Here is a 20805-nt window from a genome sequence, read left to right on the forward strand (position 1 = left end):
CATTTTGTCTGAGCTGGCCGGACATCTGGCCCATTTGCCCGGACATTACTAAGATGGGGGATACTTGAGTTACACCTCCCCACTTCACACCTTAGTAAGTCGGAAGCCTTTCAACTCCAGACCATACGCCCTTCCCTTGCAGGAATTTCCTGCCATACATTTCTAAACGACAGTACTTACAAATTAAGGGTTTCCGTATGTCTCTGGCGTGTTAGATGAAAATTCCAATATGCCCAACATGTTGGCGCAATTAAAATAGGGGGACTTTAATTCATTAGTTTTTCTATAACTCTATAAAAATTGTGCGATATGATATTTCCTGATTTTTACCCGAACAGTGCTCACAGCAAATCTCAGCGCGCTAGGAGCTTCCTAGCGAAAGTTAGCAAAATGCTGCCTGCTTTGCTGCTAGCTGCTGGTTTTTAAAACCATTTTTCCTTTGCGTGGTTACAGGAAAACGCTGCCACAGTAACACCTTTTACATTTAGAAATCACATTAGTCTCGCCACCTTATACCTGGTGGGAGAGACACATACATTTATATTGAAATTACAGTGTTCATGCCAATACTGGGTTGCAGAGCTGACAATCTATGATTCCCCAATATGGCTTAGGGGCACCCAATCGGGCATAACACCTTTATTATTGGCCTGGGTACCTGTAGACGGACGTTCACAGAGGTACACAATTGGAGACTTTTATAAGGTGAAATTATAATAAGGCTTTATTGTGCCTTTTCCTTTTCATCAGGAAATCCATCCAAACACAGGGGGGGGGAACAAAGCTTCTATTCACTTGGGAGTATTTCTAGTGAAACACTATGCAATTAATTCACATCTCCCTTAGTCAAGCATTTCTCCCAGCCCCAAACACATAGCATGAAATAAGCAGATATAAGAAGTCTCTTAAGAATGAAAGTCTTATCTGTTTCTTGGAGTGAAAATCTCAGTTCCTGGTTCAGCTCCCTTCACTCAGGGTGTGTCAGCTTCAGGTTTAGTAGTTTTCCCTGTGTCTTGAAATCAGCTCTGCTGTGTCTTCTGGCAGAGCTCAAGTCATGTGGTGTCTCCAAAGGTCAGCTCACAAGTGAGCTAAGGAGTCACTTCCTGTCTCAACAGACAGGCTTTTGTAAGCAATCTAAATCAGGCAGGTGGTGTTTATTAATTGACTACCAGCAGTTAACCACCACACTGCTAGATTAAAGGCACAGTACTTGAACAGGGATTACTCCCCTGTTACAGTACCCCTTCACCGTCACAGTCAGTGACTGCTCATTGCTGTTTGTGCAGTGATGGCGGCAAGCTGGCAGGAGGAGCCGGAGCTGAAGGACCTGGATGAGGAGGAGCTGTGGGAGTTGATAGAGAAACACCGGTGTAAGATTGTGCGCAGTCTGTGCCCGGAGCGCCTCACCCCGTACCTGCGCCAGGCCAAGGTGCTGGATGCCCTCGATGAGGAGGAAGTTCTGCACTGTGCCAAGTTCACTAATAGGGCCATGAGGCTCGGTAAGTTGGGCTCACAGGACCCCCTGTAACCTCCAGCCTGAGGGATCGGAGAGAATGTGGAGCTTTTGCTCTGTGTGCTTGCTTTGGATGCACTCTTAATGGGTGCTCTAGATTCGCTCTGTTCCCTATGCTTTGGGTTTTCTCTGGGTCCTGTTTTTTTTTGCACTTGCTCTAGATTTGCTCTGTGTTCTGTGCTCTGGATTCACTCTCTTAACTGTTCTTGATTTTCTCTGTGTTCTGTGCTCTAGTTTTGCTCTGTCTTCTGTTCCTTAGATTCACTCTAGATTTGCCCTGTTCTTTTGATTCACTCTGTTCCCTGTGCTCTGGAATCACTCTCTTTCCTGTGCTCTGGATTCACTCTCTACTCTGTGCTCTGGATTTGCTCTCTTCCCTATATTCTAGTATTCTAGATTCACTCTCTTGCCTGTGCTCTGGATTCGCTCTCTTGCCTGTGCTCTGGATTCCCTCCCTTCCCTGCATCTGGATTTACTCTCTTCCCTGCGTCTGGATTTACTCTCTTCCCTGCGTCTGGATTTACTCTCTTCCCTCGCTCTGGATTTACTCTCTTCCCTGTGCTCTGGATCCATTCTCTTCCCTGTGCTCTGGATCCACTCTCTTCCCTGTGCTCTGGATCTGCTCTCTTCCCTGTGCTCTGGATTCGCTCTCTTCCCTGTGCTCTGGATTCGCTCTCTTCCCTGTGCTCTGGATTCGCTCTCTTCCCTGTGCTCTGGATTCGCTCTCTGCCCTGTGCTCTGGATTTGCTCTCTTCCCTGTGCTCTGGATTCGCTCTCTTCCCTGTGCTCTGGATTCGCTCTGTTCCCTGTGCTCTGGATTCGCTCTCGTCCCTGTGCTCTAGCATTTCTCTGTTCCCTGTGCTCTGGATTCGCTCTGTTCCCTGTATTCTAGATTCACGCTGTTCCCTGTGCTCTGGATTCGCACTGCATGTTGCATTATGTGATCTGCTCTTTGTGTTTCAGGGCACCTCTTGGACCTGCTCCGCAATCGGGGTAAGAATGGTGGCATCGCCTTCCTGGACAGCCTGATCCTGGTGAATCCCAGAATTTACACCCTCATCACTGGGAAGGAACCGTCCATGGACCTGAACAGCTTTAGCAGTAAGAGGTGGCAGAGGAGGGTGTCTGTCTGTGTATCCACACAATCCATGTTACCCTGCAGCAGTCACATCTGATCCAGCTAGTCCCCAGAGTCACATCAGTGTCCTGTCCCCAGAGTCACATCAGTGTCCTGTCCCCAGAGTCACATCAGTGCCCTGTCCCCAAGTGTCACATCAGTGTCCTGTCCCCAGTGTCACATCAGTGTCCTGTCCCCAGTGTCACATCAGTGTCCTGTCCCCAGAGTCACATCAGTGCCCTGTCCCCAGAGTCACATCAGTGTCCTGTCCCCAGAGTCACATCAGTGCCCTGTCCCCAGAGTCACATCAGTGCCCTGTCCCCAGAGTCACATCAGTGCCCTGTCCCCAGAGTCACATCAGTGTCCAGTCCCCAGTGTCACATCAGTGTCCAGTCCCCAGTGTCACATCAGTGTCCAGTCCCCAGTGTCACATCAGTGTCCTGTCCCCAAGTGTCACATCAGTGTCCTGTCCCCAGTGTCACATCAGTGTCCTGTCCCCAAGTGTCACATCAGTGTCCTGTCCCCACTGTCAGTCTGGCACCATTGTCACTCCCCAATTGTTACATCATAATGTCACTCCCCTGGCGTTGTTTGGCTCCTGAGTGCCGCTGGGGATTAATGTGAGGTATAATCTGCCCCCCTGACCCCGTGCTCCCCTCTCAGACCTGATAGACAGCAGCCAGCTGAGCGTGTTCCTGATGCACGCCCTGGGGGGCCTGCAGGAGGAACTGGTCCAGGAGAAGCAGCTGAAGGCCGCGCTGGTGCACCACCTGCGGAAGATGCGCGAGAAGCAGCGTAAGCTGGAGGAGGAGGGGGAGTCCGTGCGGAGCATGGAGCAGGACAAGCAGCGGCTCGGCAGGGAGATGGCCGCCCAGAGCGAGATGCTAAGCAAGCTGAAGGACGAGCTGTATGAGCTGTCCATGCGTTACACCCACGCTCTGCAGGAGAAGGACGCCATGCACACCAGAGGCAGCGAGCTGCAGGAACAGGTCAGACTTAGCAGGGGTCCATATATATATACTGTATACACATGTGAGTGTACGTATGTGCCAGAGTATGTACGTGTGTGAGTGTACGTGCTGCGAGTTGTCTCCCTCAGCAGAGAGACGCTTCACGACTGAGGTACGGGCGCACGGGAATGTTATATATATATATATACTGTATATACATGTGAGTGTACGTATGTGCCAGAGTATGTACGTGTGTGAGTGTGCGTGCTGCGAGTTGTCTCCCTCAGCAGAGAGACACTTCACGACTCATGGGAATGTTATATATATATATATATATATATATATACTGTATATACATGTGAGTGTACGTATGTGCCAGAGTATGTACGCGTGTGAGTGTGCGTGCTGCGAGTTGTCTCCCTCAGCAGAGAGATGCTTCACGACTCATGGGAATGTTATATATATATATATATATATACTGTATATACATGTGAGTGTACGTATGTGCCAGAGTATGTACGCGTGTGAGTGTGCGTGCTGCGAGTTGTCTCCCTCAGCAGAGAGACACTTCACGACTCATGGGAATGTTATATATATATATATATATATATATATACTGTATATACATGTGAGTGTACGTATGTGCCAGAGTATGTACGCGTGTGAGTGTGCGTGCTGCGAGTTGTCTCCCTCAGCAGAGAGACACTTCACGACTCATGGGAATGTTATATATATATATATATATATATATATACTGTATATACATGTGAGTGTACGTATGTGCCAGAGTATGTACGCGTGTGAGTGTGCGTGCTGCGAGTTGTCTCCCTCAGCAGAGAGATGCTTCACGACTCATGGGAATGTTATATATATATATATATATATATATATACTGTATATACATGTGAGTGTACGTATGTGCCAGAGTATGTACGCGTGTGAGTGTGCGTGCTGCGAGTTGTCTCCCTCAGCAGAGAGACACTTCACGACTCATGGGAATGTTATATATATATATATATATATATATATATACTGTATATACATGTGAGTGTACGTATGTGCCAGAGTATGTACGCGTGTGAGTGTGCGTGCTGCGAGTTGTCTCCCTCAGCAGAGAGACACTTCACGACTCATGGGAATGTTATATATATATATATATATATATATATATACTGTATATACATGTGAGTGTACGTATGTGCCAGAGTATGTACGCGTGTGAGTGTGCGTGCTGCGAGTTGTCTCCCTCAGCAGAGAGATGCTTCACGACTGAGGTACGGGCGCACGGGAATGTTGTTGAAAGATACAACATTCATAACATATGGACACATCTCTGACTACTAGTTAGGGACTCCATGTATAATCAGCAGCCTAATGCTATCATCTACTATATATTTGGGGAGGTTGTCTGTTCACTTTGCACTTGGACGCCTTTTAAGATACCGTCACCAAATTTTGCATGATGGTTCCTGAGATCAAGGAGCAGGTTTTTTTCTGTTTGTATACAATTCACAAATGACATCGGCAACGACATGTGATGTCATCAGTTATGACCTCACAGACGACCTGATCCCGTCACACAACCCTGGAGCTGCCGCGTCATCTCGGCCTCTCTGACAATCCAATGTGCAGCATCAGCAAAAATCCCGGAGCAGCGAAAGTTCTTCCGGAGACAGAGAGCGCAATGTCCCGCACACACGCAGCGTTAGAGGCGCTCGCTCGCACACTTCAGAGAGCGCAATGTCCCGCACACACGCAGCGTTAGAGGCGCTCGCTCGCACACTTCAGAGAGCGCAATGTCCCGCACACACGCAGCGTTAGAGGCGCTCGCTCGCATACTTCAGAGAGCGCAATGTCCCCCACACACGCAGCGTTAGAGGCGCTCGCTCGCACACTTCAGAGAGCGCAATGTCCCGCACACACGCAGCGTTAGAGGCGCTCGCTCGCACACTTCAGAGAGCGCAATGTCCCCACACACAGCGTTAGGCGCTCGCTCGCACACTTCAGAGAGCGCAATGTCTCACACACGCAGCGTTAGAGGCGCTCGCTCGCACACGTCAGAGAGCGCAATGTCCCGCACACACGCAGCGTTAGAGGCGCTCGCTCGCACACTTCAGAGAGCGCAATGTCCCACACACGCAGCGTTAGAGGCGCTCGCTCGCACACTTCAGAGCGCAATGTCCCACACACGCAGCGTTAGAGGCGCTCGCTCGCACACTTCAGAGAGCGCAATGTCCCACACACACGCAGCGTTAGAGGCGCTCGCTCGCATACTTCAGAGAGCGCAATGTCCCACACACACGCAGCGTTAGAGGCGCTCGCTCGCACACTTCAGAGAGCGCAATGTCCCACACACACGCAGCGTTAGAGGCGCTCGCTCGCACACTTCAGAGAGCGCAATGTCCCGCACACACGCAGCGTTAGAGGCGCTCGCTCGCACACTTCAGAGAGTGCAATGTCCCGCACACACGCAGCATTACAAGCGCTCACTCGCACAGTTCAGAGAGCGCAATGTCCCACACATGCAGCGTTACACGCGCTCGCTCACACACTTCAGAGAGCGCAATGTCCCGCACACACGGAGCGTTAGAGGCGCTCGCTCACACACTTCAGAGAGCGCAATGTCCCGCACACACGGAGCGTTAGAGGTGCTCGCTCGCACACTTCAGAGAGCGCAATGTCCCACACACACACACAGCGTTAGAGGCGCTCGCTCGCACACTTCAGAGAATGCAATGTCCCCCATACAGGGAGCGTTGGAGGCGCTCGCTCGCGCACTTCAGAGAGCGCAATGTCCCACACACACAGCATTACAAGCGCTCGCTCGCACACTTCAGAGAGCACAATGTCCCCCACACACGCAGCACTAGAGGCGCTCGCTCGCACGCTTCAGGACTTCTGAGTCAATGACACTATTCTGGGAGGAGTTGTTGTTTTAGAAGGAGATTTTCGCCAAACGCTCCCTATTGTACCAAAGGGAACTATAGCTGATGATCGAAAAGCATGTTTTAAAAAATTCCTATTTCGGCACAAAGTTCCCAGATGAAAGCTCACTACATGCATGGGAGGTGGTTATTCTGCTGGCTGATCCGTTCAGCAGATCTTGATATTGGCGAAGGAAAACTTCCAGTTGATCGACTCACCGGACTCGCCAGAGAACTAGAGATGTGTCCCTATATTATAATAAAGTTTGTATCTTTCAATAAGATTTTCCTGTGATTGAGTCACATGCGTCTGCGTACGCCTGCGCGTGCCTGTGTGCCTGTCCGCCTGTGTGCGCTTCTTTACCTGTGTGCGCCTGTCCGCCTGTGTGCGCCTGTCCGCCTGTGTGCGCCTGTCTACCTGTGTGCGCCTGTCCGCCTGTGTGCGCCTGTCCGCCTGTGTGCGCCTGTCCGCCTGTGTGCGCCTGTCCGCCTGTGTGCGCCTGTGCGCCTGTCCGCCTGTGTGCGCCTGTCCGCCTGTGTGCGCCTGTCCGCCTGTGTGCGCCTGTCCGCCTGTGTGCGCCTGTCCGCCTGTGTGCGCCTGTCTACCTGTGTGCGCCTGTCTACCTGTGTGCGCCTGTCCGCCTGTGTGCGCCTGTGTGCCGTACTTCGGAAGATTTTCTTCCTCTCTTCTCTGAGGAGGTCTTTATATTTTCTGTGTGAGCACCATCCACTACTGTATTATTATTGTGTGAGTGCACGCACACCCACGCACACCCACGCACACCCACGCACACACACCGACGCACACGTCTTTAAGGAACCATTTCTGAAAGTGGATTTATGTCGGCACGACGTCCCTAACAGAGGCTTATTCTGCGGTATTTGTTGCATTAATGTGCTGTGCGCAGTTACCCTCACTGGGCTCAATGTGCAAAGTTGAACCGAATTAATAGTTATTACAAGACTGAGCGCTTTCACTCAATGTTTGTAGCACTAAACTGTTCATTTATTTGCTACCAAAGAGACTAGCGATGCTCTGCGTGTTATATAGCACAGACCAGCGATGTGATGCTCTGCGTGTTATATAGCACAGACCAGCGATGTGATGCTCTGCGTGTTATATAGCACAGACCAGCGATGTGATGCTCTGCGTGTTATATAGCACAGACCAGCGATGTGATGCTCTGCGTGTTATATAGCCCAGACCAGCGATGTGATGCTCTGCGTGTTATATAGCACAGACCAGCAATGCGATGCTCTGCGTGTTATATAGCACAGACCAGCGATGTGATGCTCTGCGTGTTATATAGCACAGACCAGCGATGCGATGCTCTGCGTGTTATATAGCACAGACCAGCGATGTGATGCTCTGCGTGTTATATAGCACAGACCAGCGATGCGATGCTCTGCGTGTTATATAGCACAGACCAGCGATGCGATGCTCTGCGTGTTATATAGCACAGATCAGCGATGTGATGCTCTGCGTGATATATAGCACAGACCAGCGAAGCGATGCTCTGCGTGTTATATAGCACAGACCAGCGATGTGATGCTCTGCGTGTTATATAGCACAGATCAGCGATGCGATGCTCTGCGTGTTTTATAGCACAGATCAGCGATGCGATGCTCTGCATGTTTTATAGCACAGATCAGCGATGCGATGCTCTGCGTGTTTTATAGCACAGACCAGCGATGCGATGCTCTGCGTGTTATATAGCACAGACCAGCGATGCGATGCTCTGCGTGTTATATAGCACAGACCAGCGATGCGATGCTCTGCGTGTTATATAGCACAGACCAGCGATGCGATGCTCTGCGTGTTATATAGCACAGACCAGCGATGTGATGCTCTGCGTGTTATATAGCACAGACCAGCGATGCGATGCTCTGCGTGTTATATAGCACAGACCAGCGATGCTCTGCGTGTTATATAGCACAGACCAGCGATGCTCTGCGTGTTATATAGCACAGACCAGCGATGCGATGCGATGCTCTGCGTGTTATATAGCACAGACCAGCGATGCGATGCTCTGCGTGTTATATAGCACAGACTAGCGATGCGATGCTCTGCGTGTTATATAGCACAGACCAGCGATGCGATGCTCTGCGTGTTATATAGCACAGACCAGCGATGCGATGCTCTGCGTGATATATAGCACAGGCCAGCGATGCGATGCTCTGCGTGATATATAGCACAGACCAGCGATGCGATGCTCTGCATGTTATATAGCACAGACCAGCGATGTGATGCTCTGCGTGTTATATAGCACAGACCAGCGATGCTCTGCGTGTTATATAGCACAGACCAGCGATGCGATGCTCTGCGTGTTATATAGCACAGACCAGCGATGCGATGCTCTGCGTGTTATATAGCACAGACCAGCGATGCGATGCTCTGCGTGTTATATAGCACAGACCAGCGATGTGATGCTCTGCGTGTTATATAGCACAGACCAGCGATGCGATGCGTGATATATAGCACAGACCAGCGATGCGATGCTCTGCGTGTTATATAGCACAGACCAGCAATGCTCTGCGTGTTATATAGCACAGACCAGCGATGCGATGCTCTGCGTGTTATATAGCACAGACCAGCGATGCGATGCTCTGCGTGTTATATAGCACAGACCAGCGATGCGATGCTCTGCGTGTTATATAGCACAGACCAGCGATGCTCTGCGTGTTATATAGCACAGACCAGCGATGCGATGCTCTGCGTGTTATATAGCACAGACCAGCGATGCGATGCTCTGCGTGTTATATAGCACAGACCAGCGATGCGATGCTCTGTGTGTTATATAGCACAGACCAGCGATGCTCTGCGTGTTATATAGCACAGACCAGCGATGCTCTGCGTGTTATATAGCACAGACCAGCGATGCGATGCTCTGCGTTTTATATAGCACAGACCAGCGATGCTCTGCGTGATATATAGCACAGACAAGCGATGTGATGCTCTGCGTGTTATATAGCACAGACCAGCGATGCTCTGCGTGTTATATAGCACAGACCAGCGATGCGATGCTCTGCGTGTTATATAGCACAGACCAGCGATGCGATGCTCTGCATGTTATATAGCACAGACCAGCGATGCGATGCTCTGCGTGTTATATAGCACAGACCAGCGATGCGATGCTCTGCGTGTTATATAGCACAGACCAGCGATGCGATGCTTTGCGTGTTATATAGCACAGACCAGCGATGCTCTGCGTGTTATATAGCACAGACCAGCGATGGTCTGCGTGTTATATAGCACAGACCAGCGATGCTCTGCGTGTTATATAGCACAGACCAGCGATGTGATGCTCTGCGTGTTATATAGCAGAGACCAGCGATGCTCTGCGTGTTATATAGCACAGACCAGCGATGGTCTGCGTGTTATATAGCACAGACCAGCGATGCTCTGCGTGTTATATAGCACAGACCAGCGATGTGATGCTCTGCGTGTTATATAGCACAGACCAGCGATGCTCTGCGTGTTATATAGCACAGACCAGCGATGCGATGCTCTGCGTGTTATATAGCACAGATCAGCGATGTGATGCTCTGCGTGTTATATAGCACAGACCAGCGATGCGATGCGATGCTCTGCGTGTTATATAGCACAGACCAGCGATGCGATGCTCTGCGTGTTATATAGCACAGGCCAGCGATGCTCTGCGTGTTAAATAGCACAGACCAGCGATGCGATGCTCTGCGTGTTATATAGCACAGACCAGCGATGCGATGCTCTGAATGTTATATAGCACAGATCAGCGATGCGATGCTCTGCGTGTTATATAGCACAGACCAGCGATGCGATGCTCTTCGTGTTATATAGCACAGACCAACGATGCGATGCTCTGCGTGTTATATAGCACAGACCAGCGATGCGATGCTCTGCGTGTTATATAGCACAGATCAGCGATGCGATGCTCTGCGTGTTATATAGCACAGACCAGCGATGTGATGCTCTGCGTGTTATATAGCACAGACCAGCGATGCGATGCTCTGCGTGTTATATAGCACAGACCAGCGATGCGATGCTCTGCGTGTTATATAGCACAAACCAGCGATTCGATGTTATATAGCACAGACCAGCGATGCTCTGCGTGTTATATAGCACAGACCAGCGATGCGATGCTCTGCGTGTTATATAGCACAGACCAGCGATGCTCTGCATGTTATATAGCACAGACCAGCGATGCTCTGCGTGTTATATAGCACAGACCAGCGATGCTCTGCGTGTTATATAGCACAGACCAGCGATGCGATGCTCTGCGTGTTATATAGCACAGATCAGCAATGCAATGCTCTGCGTGTTACATAGCACAGACCAGCGATGCGATGCTCTGCGTGTTATATAGCACAGATCAGCAATGCAATGCTCTGCGTGTTATATAGCACAGACCAGCGATGCTCTGCATGTTATATAGCACAGACCAGCGATGCTCTGCGTGTTATATAGCACAGACCAGCGATGCTCTGCATGTTATATAGCACAGACCAGCGATGCTCTGCGTGTTATATAGCACAGACCAGCGATGCGATGCTCTGCGTGTTATATAGCACAGACCAGCGATGCTCTGCATGTTATATAGCACAGACCAGCGATGGTCTGCGTGTTATATAGCACAGACCAGCGATGCTCTGCGTTTTATATAGCACAGGCCAGCGATGCAATGCTCTGCGTGTTATATAGCACAGACCAGCGATGCTCTGCGTGTTATATAGCACAGACCAGCGATGCGATGCTCTGCGTCTTATATAGCACAGATCAGCAATGCAATGCTCTGCGTGTTATATAGCACAGACCAGCGATGCGATGCTCTGCGTGTTATATAGCACAGATCAGCAATGCAATGCTCTGCGTGTTATATAGCACAGACCAGCGATGCGATGCTCTGCGTGTTATATAGCACAGACCAGCGATGCTCTGCGTGATATATAGCACAGACAAGCGATGTGATGCTCTGCGTATTATATAGCACAGACCAGCGATGCTCTGCGTGTTATATAGCACAGACCAGCGATATGATGCTCTGCGTGTTATATAGCACAGACCAGCGATGCGATGCTCTGCGTGTTATATAGCACAGATCAGCAATGCAATGCTCTGCGTGTTATATAGCACAGACCAGCGATGCGATGCTCTGCGTGTTATATAGCACAGACCAGCGATGCGATGCTCTGCGTGTTATATAGCACAGACCAGCGATGCGATGCTCTGCGTGTTATATAGCACAGACCAGCGATGCGATGCTCTGCGTATTATATAGCACAGACCAGCGATGCGATGCTCTGCGTGTTTTATAGCACAGACCAGCAATGCAATGCTCTGCGTGTTTTATAGCACAGACTAACGATGCGATGCTCTGCGTGATATATAGCACAGACCAGCGATGCGATGCTCTGCGTGTTATATAGCACAGACCAGCGATGCGATGCTCTGCATGTTATATAGCACAGACCAGCGATGCGATGCTCTGCGTGTTATATAGCACAGACCAGCGATGCGATGCTCTGCGTGTTATATAGCACAGACCAGCGATGCGATGCTTTGCGTGTTATATAGCACAGACCAGCGATGCTCTGCGTGTTATATAGCACAGACCAGCGATGGTCTGCGTGTTATATAGCACAGACCAGCGATGCTCTGCGTGTTATATAGCACAGACCAGCGATGTGATGCTCTGCGTGTTATATAGCACAGACCAGCGATGCTCTGCGTGTTATATAGCACAGACCAGCGATGGTCTGCGTGTTATATAGCACAGACCAGCGATGCTCTGCGTGTTATATAGCACAGACCAGCGATGTGATGCTCTGCGTGTTATATAGCACAGACCAGCGATACTCTGCGTGTTATATAGCACAGACCAGCGATGCGATGCTCTGCGTGTTATATAGCACATACCAGCGATGTGATGCTCTGCGTGTTATATAGCACAGACCAGCGATGCGATGCGATGCTCTGCGTGTTATATAGCACAGACCAGCGATGCGATGCTCTGCGTGTTATATAGCACAGGCCAGCGATGCTCTGCGTGTTATATAGCACAGACCAGCGATGCGATGCTCTGCGTGTTATATAGCACAGACCAGCGATGCGATGCTCTGAATGTTATATAGCACAGATCAGCGATGCGATGCTCTGCGTGTTATATAGCACAGACCAGCAATGCGATGCTCTTCGTGTTATATAGCACAGACCAACGATGCGATGCTCTGCGTGTTATATAGCACAGACCAGCGATGCGATGCTCTGCGTGTTATATAGCACAGATCAGCGATGCGATGCGATGCTCTGCGTGTTATATAGCACAGACCAGCGATGTGATGCTCTGCGTGTTATATAGCACAGACCAGCGATGCGATGCTCTGCGTGTTATATAGCACAGACCAGCGATGCGATGCTCTGCGTGTTATATAGCACAAACCAGCGATTCGATGTTATATAGCACAGACCAGCGATGCTCTGCGTGTTATATAGCACAGACCAGCGATGCGATGCTCTGCGTGTTATATAGCACAGATCAGCAATGCAATGCTCTGCGTGTTGCAATGCTCTGCATGTTATATAGCACAGACCAGCGATGCTCTGCGTGTTATATAGCACAGACCAGCGATGCGATGCTCTGCGTGTTATATAGCACAGACCAGCGATGCTCTGCATGTTATATAGCACAGACCAGCGATGCTCTGCGTGTTATATAGCACAGACCAGCGATGCTCTGCGTGTTATATAGCACAGACCAGCGATGCGATGCTCTGCGTGTTATATAGCACAGATCAGCAATGCAATGCTCTGCGTGTTACATAGCACAGACCAGCGATGCGATGCTCTGCGTGTTATATAGCACAGATCAGCAATGCAATGCTCTGCGTGTTATATAGCACAGACCAGCAATGCTCTGCATGTTATATAGCACAGACCAGCGATGCTCTGCGTTTTATATAGCACAGGCCAGCGATGCAATGCTCTGCGTGTTATATAGCACAGACCAGCGATGCTCTGCGTGTTATATAGCACAGACCAGCGATGCGATGCTCTGCGTCTTATATAGCACAGATCAGCAATGCAATGCTCTGGGTGTTATATAGCACAGACCAGCGATGCGATGCTCTGCGTGTTATATAGCACAGATCAGCAATGCAATGCTCTGCGTGTTATATAGCACAGACCAGCGATGCGATGCTCTGCGTGTTATATAGCACAGACCAGCGATGCTCTGCGTGTTATATAGCACAGACCAACGATGCGATGCTCTGCGTGTTATATAGCACAGATCAGCAATGCAATGCTCTGCGTGTTACATAGCACAGACCAGCGATGCGATGCTCTGCGTTTTATATAGCACAGGCCAGCGATGCAATGCTCTGCGTGTTATATAGCACAGATCAGCAATGCAATGCTCTGCGTGTTACATAGCACAGACCAGCGATGTGATGCTCTGCGTTTTATATAGCACAGGCCAGCGATGCAATGCTCTGCGTGTTATATAGCACAGACCAGCGATGCTCTGCGTGTTATATAGCACAGACCAGCGATGCGATGCTCTGCGTGTTATATAGCACAGATCAGCAATGCAATGCTCTGCGTGTTACATAGCACAGACCAGCGATGCGATGCTCTGCGTGTTATATAGCACAGATCAGCAATGCAATGCTCTGCGTGTTATATAGCACAGACCAGCGATGCGATGCGATGCTCTGCGTGTTATATAGCACAGACCAGCGATGCTCTGCGTGTTATATAGCACAGACCAGCGATGCTCTGCGTGTTATATAGCACAGACCAGCGATGCGATGCTCTGCGTGATATATAGCACAGACCAGCGATGCGATGCTCTGCGTGTTATATAGCACAGACCAGCGATGCTCTGCGTGTTATATAGCACAGACCAGCGATGCGATGCTCTGCGTGTTATATAGCACAGACCAGCGATGCGATGCTCTGCGTGATATAGATATTGGCTTACAGGCCCCTCTGGAGCAAACAGGTGGTGAGTGGTGCCAGCGGTGGGGTGTGTGTTATCCCCCCCCGGGCAGGAGTGTGAGCTCAGCTCCTGATTCCTCTCCCCCCCCGCAGTTCTATGCGCTGAAGGAGGAGTTGCAGAGGGCACGTGCGGAGCTGCAGGCGGCTCAGGGGTGGAGCAGCAGGACTCTGTGTGAGGAACAATTGCTGGTCCTGAGAGAGGAGAACAGGAGGCTGAGAGAGGAGCTGATGGGACAGGACAAACTGGTGAGACCCAGCTCCACCCCTATCGCGGTGCTCTTGCCCCCTAACTCAGCTCTCCTGCCCCCTGACCCGGCGCTCCTGTCCCCTGACCCCGGCGCTCATGCCCCCTGACCCGGCGCTCCTGCCCCCTAACTCAGCTCTCCTGCCCCCCTGACCCGGCGCTCTTGCCCCCTAACTCAGCTCTCCTGTCCCCTAACTCAGCTCTCCTGCCCCCTGACCCGGCGCTCCTGCCCCCTGACCCGGCGCTCCTGCCCCCTGACCCGGCGCTCCTGCCCCCTGACCCGGCGCTCCTGCCCCCTGACCCGGCGCTCCTGCCCCCTGACCCGGCGCTCCTGTCCCCTGACCCGCGCTCCTGCTCCCTGACCCGGCGCTCCTGCCCCCTGACCCGGCGCTCCTGCCCCCTGACCGGCGCTCCTGCCCCCTGACCCGGCGCTCCTGCCCCCTGACCCGGCGCTCCTGCCCCCTGACCCGCGCTCCTGCCCCCTGACCCGGCGCTCCTGCCCCCTGACCCGGCGCTCCTGCCCCCTGACCCGGCGCTCATGCCCCCTGACCCGGCGCTCCTGCCCCCTGACCCGGCGCTCCTGCCCCCTGACCCGGCGCTCATGCACCCTGACCCGGCGCTCCTGCCCCCTGACCCGGCGCTCATGCCCCCTGACCCGGCGCTCCTGCTCCCTGACCCCGGCGCTCATGCCCCCTGACCCGGCGCTCCTGCTCCCTGACCCGGCGCTCATGCCCCCTGACCCGGCGCTCCTGCCCCCTGACCCGGCGCTCCTGCCCCCTGACCCGGCGCTCCTGTCCCCTGACCCGGCGCTCCTGTCCCCTGACCCGGCGCTCCTGCCCCCTGACCCGGCGCTCCTGTCTCCTGACCGGCGCTCCTGTCCCTGACCCGGCACTCCTGCTCCCTGACCCGGCGCTCCTGCTCCCTGACCCGGCGCTCCTGCCCCCTGACCCGGCGCTCCTGCTCCCTGACCCGGCGCTCCTGCTCCCTAATAGGGCACGCCTGACCCCTCGTGCCAGCTCCCTAACCTTGCGTGTCTGCCCCCTAACCCGGCATGCCAACTCTATTCATTGTGTATCCACTTCAAAGAGACACTCTCAATTACTGGCAGCTCTTTCTGGCCCCTTCGGCCCCCCCTTTACCTGCACTGTCCACTGTATCCCTCTTGCCCCTAAGTGCTCCACGCCACCCCTTCTTACCCTCTGTTTCCTCAGGGGAGGGAGGGTGAGAAGCAGGATCTGCAAAACACACAAGAGCTCCTGAACCAATTGCACTGTGCCAGGGAGAAGGCTGCAGCTGATGAGGGCCTCAAGAAACTGGTAAGTGCCCTTCCCCACACAGCGTTGGGTGAGGAACGCGAGGGGTCGTTCCGTGAGCTTCAACGGGGCACAGCGGAAAAGCGGGGGCTAGGCACAAACCGAATGTGTTAAAAATGTATTGCAAAAAGGGTGACAGCATGGAGAAAGGCATAGTGTGGTACCTCTGACGCGTTTCGCGTTCCTGGCACTTTGTCAAAGAGTGTCTTGCACTCTCTTGTCTATAGAAATATATATATAGAAACCCAAACCGCAAGTGACGCCGAGCGGCGCCGTCAGCGTCAAACCGGAAGTGGACTTGGCGGTCGCCAATCCTGCTGAGCTAGACAGCGACCCCCCCCTCTGGGTGGAGGCTGCGATGACATGACTGATCCCTGATTAAAAGAACACGTGATAAAGAATAAATGAACAACATATACAATGTTAAATAGACACAAGTGTAAAAAAAAGAAATATGCCGTCCTGTGGGATATGATTATAATCTATCATAATGAAGAAAAACAGAATAAATCAATCAGGAATGTGGGCAAGAAAAGTAAAAAGTGTGTAAACGGTTCAGCGGGTGCGAGGCACAGGGACACCAATATATATAAACTAGCTGAGAGACCCGGCGTTGCCCGGGATGTAAATGCGTAATAGGTAGTATTATTTATAACTCGTGGAACAATAGGTGAGTATTTGTTGTAAAGGTTTCGGGGGGGGGAGAAAGGGAGCGGGGGGGGGAGAAAGGGGAGCGGGGGGGGAGAAAGGGGAGCGGGGGGGAGAAAGGGGAGCGGGGGGGGGGAGAAAGGGGGAGCGGGGGGGGGGAGAAAGGGAGCGGGGGGAGAAAGGGGAGCGGGGGGGAGAAAGGGGAGCGGGGGGGGAGGAGAAAGGGGAGCGGGGGGAGAAAGGGGAGCGGGGGGGGGAGAAAGGGGAGCGGGGGGGGGAGAAAGGGGAGCGGGGGGGGGAGAAAGGGAGCGGGGGGGGAGAAAGGGGAGCGGGGGGGGGAGAAAGGGGAGCGGGGGGGGGAGAAAGGGGAGCGGGGGGGGAGAAAGGGGAGCGGGGGGGGGAGAAAGGGGAGCGGGGGGAGAAAGGGGAGCGGGGGGGAGAAAGGGGAGCGGGGGGGGGGAGAAAGGGGAGCGGGGAGAAAGGGGAGCGGGGGGGGAGAAAGGGAGCGGGGGGGGGAGAAAGGGGAGCGGGGGGGAGAAAGGGGAGCGGGGGGGGAGAAAGGGGAGCGGGGGGGGAGAAAGGGAGCGGGGGGGGGGAGAAAGGGGAGCGGGGGGGGGGAGAAAGGGGAGCGGGGGGGGGAGAAAGGGGAGCGGGGGGGGGGAGAAAGGGGAGGCGAGGGGGGAGAAAGGGGAGCGGAGGGGGAGAAAGGGGAGCGGGGGGGAGAAAGGGGAGCGGGGGGGGGAAGGGGAGTGGGGGGGGGAAAGGGGAGTGGGGGGGGGTGGAGAGCGGTGGGCATATGTATTGTCATAATTTATGTTTGGGCATTTCCCCCCCCCCCGTTCCCTGTGACTCGCGCTCCCCCCCCCGGCGGCCGCTTGGTCCCCCGATGTGCCGTCCTGCTGAGTGAGGCGTGCAGGCGGCTGCAGGAAGCGCCTGTGTGGGCCTAAGACTCACGCTCCCCCCCCCCCGGCGCCCGCTCGATGTGGCGTCTGGCTGAGCGGCGGTAGGAAGCGCCCTGTGTGGGCCTGAGGCTGAGGCGGTACGCGCAGTGGGCCTGAGGCTGAGGCGGGACACGCAGTGGGCCTGAGGCTGAGGCGGGACGCGCAGTGGGCCTGAGGCTGAGGCGGGACGCGCAGTGGGCCTGAGGCTGAGGCGGGACGCGCAGTGGGCCTGAGGCTGAGCGGGACGCACAGTGACTTACCTGAGCGGGTGGTAGCGCCGGGGAGGTAAGGGAGCGGCTGGGGTAGGAGGGCCGCGCTTCCCGTCCGGAGCCAGTGCAGGATGGCGCACGTGAGGGGGGGGGGAGGGGGGGCGGACAGAGGGTGTGTGTGTGTGTGTATAGAGCTGCTGTGTTGTGTGTGTGTTGTGTGTGTGTGTGTGTGTGTGTATAGAGCTGCTGTGTTGTGTGTGTGTGTGTGTATAGAGCTGCTGTGTTGTGTGTGTGTGTGTATAGAGCTGCTGTGTTGTGTGTGTGTGTGTATAGAGCTGCTGTGTTGTGTGTGTGTGTATAGAGCTGCTGTGTTGTGTGTGTGTGTGTATAGAGCTGCTGTGTTGTGTGTGTGTGTGTGTATAGAGCTGCTGTGTTGTGTGTGTGTGTGTGTGTGTGTATAGAGCTGCTGTGTTGTGTGTGTGTGTGTGTGTATAGAGCTGCTGTGTTGTGTGTGTGTGTGTGTATAGAGCTGCTGTGTTGTGTGTGTGTGTGTGTGTGTATAGAGCTGCTGTGTTGTGTGTGTGTGTGTGTGTGTATAGAGCTGCTGTGTTGTGTGTGTGTGTGTGTGTGTGTATAGAGCTGCTGTGTTGTGTGTGTGTGTGTGTGTGTGTATAGAGCTGCTGTGTTGTGTGTGTGTGTGTGTGTGTGTGTGTGTATAGAGCTGCTGTGTTGTGTGTGTGTGTGGGTGTATAGAGCTGCTGTGTTGTGTGTGTGTGTGTGTGTGTCTGTGTGTGTGTGTGTGTGTGTGTGTGTGTATAGAGCTGCTGTGTTGTGTGTGTGTGTGTGTGTGGGCCGTCACTCCGCCTCAGGTCAATGAGAGGTGTGGGGGGGCGCGGGCGACCCAAGGGACCAATGAGATTTCCCTAGGGACACCGGACATCCAGGCAGGCAAACATACAGTGCTTTCACTAATATAGTATAAGATATATCAACATGCAAATAGACAGGAATAATAGAGAAACATAATACTTTAAAGATAGCATTATAAATAATAATACTGAGCCTCCTTAGATCGGAGATCAATCCAGAGGGGGGGGGGGTCGCTGTCTAACTCGGCAGGGTTGTCGACCGCCGAGTCCACTTCCGGTTTTGACGCTGATGGTGCGGCGCATTCCGCGTCACTTCCGGTTTGGGTTTCTATATATTTTTTATAGACAAGAGAGTGCACGGCACTCTTATACAGAGCACCAGGAGTGGCGAAACGCGTCGGAGTTACCCGGCTATGCCTTTCTCCATGCTGCCACCCTTTTTGCAATGAATTGTTTTGAACCCCTTCGGTTTGGCCCTAGCCCCCCGCTTTCGCTGGCTCCGTTTTTTCCAACATTGGATTTTTTTTTTACTACACTACTGGACGCGCGACCCGGCGGGAGAGACCGGACAGGAGTATTTCACCAGATCCTTTCTCTGTTCCTTTGGCATGAAGAGGATACATTGTAGAGCTCTGGGGGGCAGTTTGTTCCAGAACACACGAGGGGAGCCACAGTCAGGCTATCACTGGCTGTATTATCCCTGTAACAGGTATACACATAGCCCAATACATGAGCTGTGAACATTCAAGGACTTACCTTTAACTCATCAACACTCTCACATTTATGGGTCTCTCCTAATAATTCATTACAGCTTTATCTATACGCTGTTTATGCCCCACACTGGAAAGCGCCGGTCAAGAAGTTTGTTCTATTCTTTCCACGCATGGAGATACTCTGCACTACTATATGGTGCAGCATGTTTGTTACATAGTAGATGACTTAGAAAAAGACGTGCGTCCATTAAATACAACCCATGCTAAATTTAGACGACAGATACTTTAATCCTATATCCGTACTTACAGTATATTGATCCTACGAAAAACCTCAGTTACATATCAACTAATGATATTTATAAGGGGAAAAATAAATTATTTCCTGACTCCAAGAATTGGCAAATAGGATTAATCCTGGATCAACATCCTTCCATGTTTACTTATTTGGTATATCCCTATATCCTATATACCTTTCCTTTCTAAAAGATGTACAACCGTTTTTTTGAACAAATCTATTGTATCTGCCATCACAGTCCATGGGTAATGAATCCCACACTGTACCTGCCCTTACTGTAAAGAACCCTTTCCTTTGTTGCTGGTGAATTTCCTTTCCTCCAACCTTAAGGTGTGCCCCGAGTCCTTTGTACTGCCCGTGGGATGAATAGTTCTTTTGAAAGCTCCCTGTATTGTCCCCGAATATATTGTATATAGTTATCATATCGCCTCTTTTCTAATGTAAACAAATGTAATTGACAGTAGCTAGCCAGCTCAGTTTGGAGGCGCAGTTTAGTTTGTTAATTCACCCTTCAGGGTCTGAGTTACCTGAGAGTTTGTGTGTGTGTGTGCGCAGTGGCAGGAGGAGAAGGGGACCTTGGTGCAGGACATCACAGCCTGCGGGCAGACAGCGACATTCTGCGGAAGAAGATGGAGGCGTTCCACAGCCAGGTGTCTGAGCTGCAGAAGGAGCGTGACCAGGTACCTCCACGCGGGCTCACAGGCCGGACACCCTGCTTTGCCCTGCACATGCGCTCGGGAATCGCTGCCATTTAAAAAATATATATATATTACGGCCCGGCCCTGACTCACAGGGCCCGGGACGCCGACCCCGCAGAAACCCCCCTGTTGGCGGCCCTACTCTCAGGGTGCATTAACCAGCAGGGACACAAGTGCTTTCTTGATATTTCTACCTCTTTCACCTGACGTACTGAAGTGTACATATTTCTGTGTTCATGACTCACCGTCTATTATAATAAGATAGTCTGTCTGTCGGAGACATAGCTCCAAGACAATGAAACCTACACCCCTGTAACGTTGCAGGCCGTATTAAGGGCATCCTCGGGGTGTGTACCTGCATTTTCTTTTTTATATTTAATTCTATGAGTGAAA

The 20805-nt window shown here is 52.3% G+C and overlaps 1 protein-coding gene across 1 annotated transcript in view; it reads left to right on the plus strand.

Annotated features, from left to right (window-relative positions):
* CARD14 (caspase recruitment domain family member 14) overlaps positions 1–20805 on the plus strand; it is a 52519-nt gene that overhangs the window by 13383 nt on the left and 18331 nt on the right. The window contains 7 exon segments of the mRNA XM_075580032.1: positions 1287–1499; positions 2477–2614; positions 3294–3619; positions 14576–14728; positions 15938–16042; positions 20270–20300; positions 20303–20393. Coding sequence (XP_075436147.1) covers positions 1289–1499; positions 2477–2614; positions 3294–3619; positions 14576–14728; positions 15938–16042; positions 20270–20300; positions 20303–20393 — 1055 coding nt within the window. The 5' untranslated portion in view covers positions 1287–1288.

This window comes from Ascaphus truei, chromosome 22 (assembly GCF_040206685.1).
Source record: "Ascaphus truei isolate aAscTru1 chromosome 22, aAscTru1.hap1, whole genome shotgun sequence".
In the NCBI taxonomy this organism is placed as follows: Eukaryota; Metazoa; Chordata; class Amphibia; order Anura; family Ascaphidae; genus Ascaphus; species Ascaphus truei.